This window comes from Sesamum indicum, linkage group LG4, assembly GCF_026168435.1.
Source record: "Sesamum indicum cultivar Baizhima isolate 11 linkage group LG4, ASM2616843v1, whole genome shotgun sequence".
NCBI lineage: Eukaryota > Viridiplantae > Streptophyta > Magnoliopsida > Lamiales > Pedaliaceae > Sesamum > Sesamum indicum.
The window spans coordinates 10,120,044-10,123,540 of record NC_142660.1 but is presented as its reverse complement, the minus strand read 5'-3'; the positions used below and the strand labels follow the sequence as shown (position 1 = coordinate 10,123,540).

At 39.9% G+C, this 3,497-nt stretch overlaps 1 protein-coding gene across 1 annotated transcript; it reads left to right on the top strand.

Moving 5' to 3' along the window:
• Positions 1–1,628: 1,628 nt before the first annotated feature.
• LOC105160177 (uncharacterized) lies at positions 1,629–3,200 on the top strand. Its single transcript, XM_011077445.1, has 2 exons — positions 1,629–1,775; positions 2,184–3,200. The coding sequence occupies exons 1-2, from the start codon at positions 1,629–1,631 to the stop codon at positions 3,198–3,200; spliced, it is 1,164 nt and encodes a 387-aa protein (XP_011075747.1).
• The last annotated feature ends 297 nt before the right edge of the window (positions 3,201–3,497 follow it).

Genomic DNA, 3,497 nt, shown 5'->3' with positions numbered 1-3,497 from the left:
GTCTCTTCTCTTTTATTTTATTTTACTACCGGAATTAATGGAATTCCACTTTATAGTGTGTTCTTCCATTAATATGTCCGGCTAAATTCCCTATTTTCTGGTTAAGGTATGGTGATTGCTTGATTCCCATTATATTGTGAGATCTAATCTGCGTTCTACACTTGTCAAACAAATATTCATGTTATTCTCTGTGCTTTCATTACAAACGTCTGATTTATGAATGATTCGGCCGGTTGTTCATTATCAAGAAGGTTTGCCTAGCCAATTGAACTTTATAAATCCGTGTAATTGTTTATTTAGTTCAATATTTAGTGGCAACGTAGCATGATTAGTTATGTCATAGTATTTAATTATGTTATGGGGAATGCATGATCTAGTTTAAACGAATTGTCCTCGTAGGAGTTTGTTGATTAGAATCAGGCCTTTCTAATTCTTAATGCTGTTAATAGATTAAATCTTGCGGACGTTCCCAAGGTTGTCTGTTAATTAGAGATCTAGCCAACGGTCGTACCTTGGCTAACGAAAAGATAAGGAAATGTGAGGTTGTTAGGTCGTACCAACGACCATAACTGATTTATTTGTCCATACATGAGTTATTCTTGCATCAATGATCAACTCATAAGAATCAAGCATAATCCTAGCCTTAACCGGAAAATCTCTCTCTCATATTTTTACCAGATATTTTTAATTATTTAGTTTCCAACTACTCCTTTTTATCAACAACCTTCCCCATTATTTTCTATTTTTCTAAAAGAAATTAACTTAAAACCAATCCCTGTGGATCGACCCTACTCCCACTTTCACAAGTGTAGTAGGAATTATTTTTGGTGACTTCGACACTCATCAAATTTTGGCGCCGTTGCCGGGGATTGTCGTTTTTAAGTATATTTCTTTATTTTTTTTATTACTTGATTTTATCACCATTGATGCCGAGGTCTTCTCGTACAGGTAAATTGGTATACGACCCAGAAATCGAAAAGACCGCACGAAGACTTCGTCAGGAAACTAAGCAACAATCGGAAGAAACATCCGCCCCATACGAAGACGAAGAAGACATAACTTTGGAGTTTGAGGAATCCCTAAACGAATCCGAAGAAGAGATAATGGCTTTGATTCCTGAAAGATCGATCAATGATATGACGTCACCCGATCTAAACCAACAGCCACTATGCATTGAGTACCCTGATTTAGAGGTAGACTGTGAACTGAAATCTGGATTAATTCATTTACTTCCCACTTTCCGTGACCTCGCAGGTGAAGATCCACATAAGCATCTAAAGGAATTCCATGTGGTATGCTCCGGAATGCACCCACAAGGCATAAGCGAGGAACAAGTCAAATTGAGAGCGTTCCCCTTCTCTCTTGTCGACCAAGCGAAGGATTGGCTGTACTTTCTACCTTCAAGATCCATTACAAGATGTAATGATCTCAAGAGGCAGTTTCTTGAGAAATATTTCCCTGCCTCAAGAGCCACAACAATCCGGAAGGAGATCAGCGGGATTCGACAATTCGCGGGAGAAAGTCTTTTCGAATATTGAGAAAGATTCAATCGACTAGTGGAAAGTTTCCCCCATCATCAAATCCCAGACCACCTGTTGATCCAGTATTTCTATGAAGGTCTATCAAATATGGATAGAAAACTGATAGATGCGGCAAGTGGCGGAGCATTGTTCGACAAAACCCCCACCGAGGCGCGTAAACTAATCTCAATTATGGCGTCCAACACTCAGCAATTTGGAGTTAGGCACGATGATCCACCTAGGAAAAGCAACGAGGTAAGTACTCTTGAAGAACGTTTAAATCAACTCACAACTGTTGTTGAAAAAGTTGTTGCAGATACTTACCAACAAGTAAAAACGTGTGGTATTTGCACTTTAACGGGGCACACTACCGACATGTGCCCGACTCTTCAAGAATCAACTATCGAACATGCCAATGTCGTAGGAGGATTCGCCGGACAACAACAGAGAACATATGATCCTTTCTCCAACACATACAACCCCGGATGGAGGGACCACCCGAATCTGAATTACGGCAACCAACACTTTCAAAAACCCCAATACCGACCACCTCCACAGCCTAACCCCACGCCTAACACATCTTTCAAAGACATGATGAAAGCACTAGTGACCAACACACAACAATTCCAGCATTAGACCCAGGCGAGCTTCCAACAATTCCAGCAACAGACCCAGGCGAGCATTGAAAATCTAGAATCTCAAATCAGTCAGCTGGCATCGTCTGTTGGTAAGCTAGAGTCCCAAGGTAAGCTACCTTCTCAATCTGTCATTAACCCTAGACAAAATGTTAGTGCTATTACGCTTCGTAGTGGAAAAGAATTGCAGGAACATGTGAACGAAGATGACACCATACGTGGGCACGGTGTCAAAAGAAAGTTGGAAAAGGAAATTGAGGTCCAACAAGAACAAGCCAAACCCGAAGCGAACCATCCAAAGCCTTTGGTAACTAGACCTCCCTTCCCTGAAAGATTCAATAAGGTAAAGAAAGAAGAGGAAGAAAAAGAAATCCTTGAAACGTTCCGCAAAGTAGAGGTAAACATCCCGCTGCTCGATGCCATCAAGCAAATACCCCGATATGCGAAATTTTTCAAAGAATTGTGCACTAGCAAGGGTAAACTCAAGGGAAACGAACGGGTAAGTATGGGGGAGAACGTCTCCGCAATTCTCCAACGAAAATTACCCCCAAAATGCAATGATCCAGGTACGTTTTCTATCCCTTGCAAAATTGGAAAAATTGGAATAGAAAAAGCGATGTGTGATTTAGGTGCCTCTATCAATATTATGCCTCTTACTACATATGAATCTTTGAATGTTGGCCCATTGAAAGAAATGGGGGTCATTCTTCAACTTGCCGATCGTTCTGTAGTTTACCCCGAAAGAGTTCTTGAGGATGTACTTGTGCAAGTTAATGAATTGGTTTTTCCTGCTTATTTTTATGTGCTTGATATGAGGGGGGATATTCCTCCCAATTCTACATCCATCTTACTAGGAAGACCATTCCTTAAAACCTCAAAAACCAAAATTGATGTAGATGTCGGAATTCTTTCTATGGAATTTGATAATGAGGTTATGAGTTTTAAAATTGATGGTGCCATGAGATATTCTAATGATGTGCATTCTATTTTTCTCATTGATTCTATTGATCCTTTATTGCAAAAAAAATGCTATGTTCAATGGTAGAGGAGCATTCAAGACAACAATTGTCAAAAGATCGAGTCGAAGAACTTACAAGAAAAAAGTCTTTCATGACAAAATAAGTTCAAGGAAGAAGTCATCCATGGACTGCCAAGTTCCCCTAAATCCACACCATCACCGGGTGCATTACATAGAAGAAGTGGATTTAGAGTGTCCAACTTATTCAAGTTGAGGCACAACAATGTCTAGCCAAATACATTAAAGAAAGGCGCTGCATGGGAGGCAACCCATGAAATTTCTATCCTTTCCTTTCCTCTTTCGTTTAATTTTAGTTTTTGCAAA

Excerpts from the sequence above, each read along its gene's own strand:
- LOC105160177 (XM_011077445.1), top strand. The coding sequence starts at position 1,629 with ATGGATAGAAAACTGATAGATGCGGCAAGTGGCGGAGCATTGTTCGAC. Across the intron at positions 1,776-2,183 it reads CACCTAGGAAAAGCAACGAG|CAACAGACCCAGGCGAGCAT; the intron begins GTAAGTACTCTT and ends CAACAATTCCAG.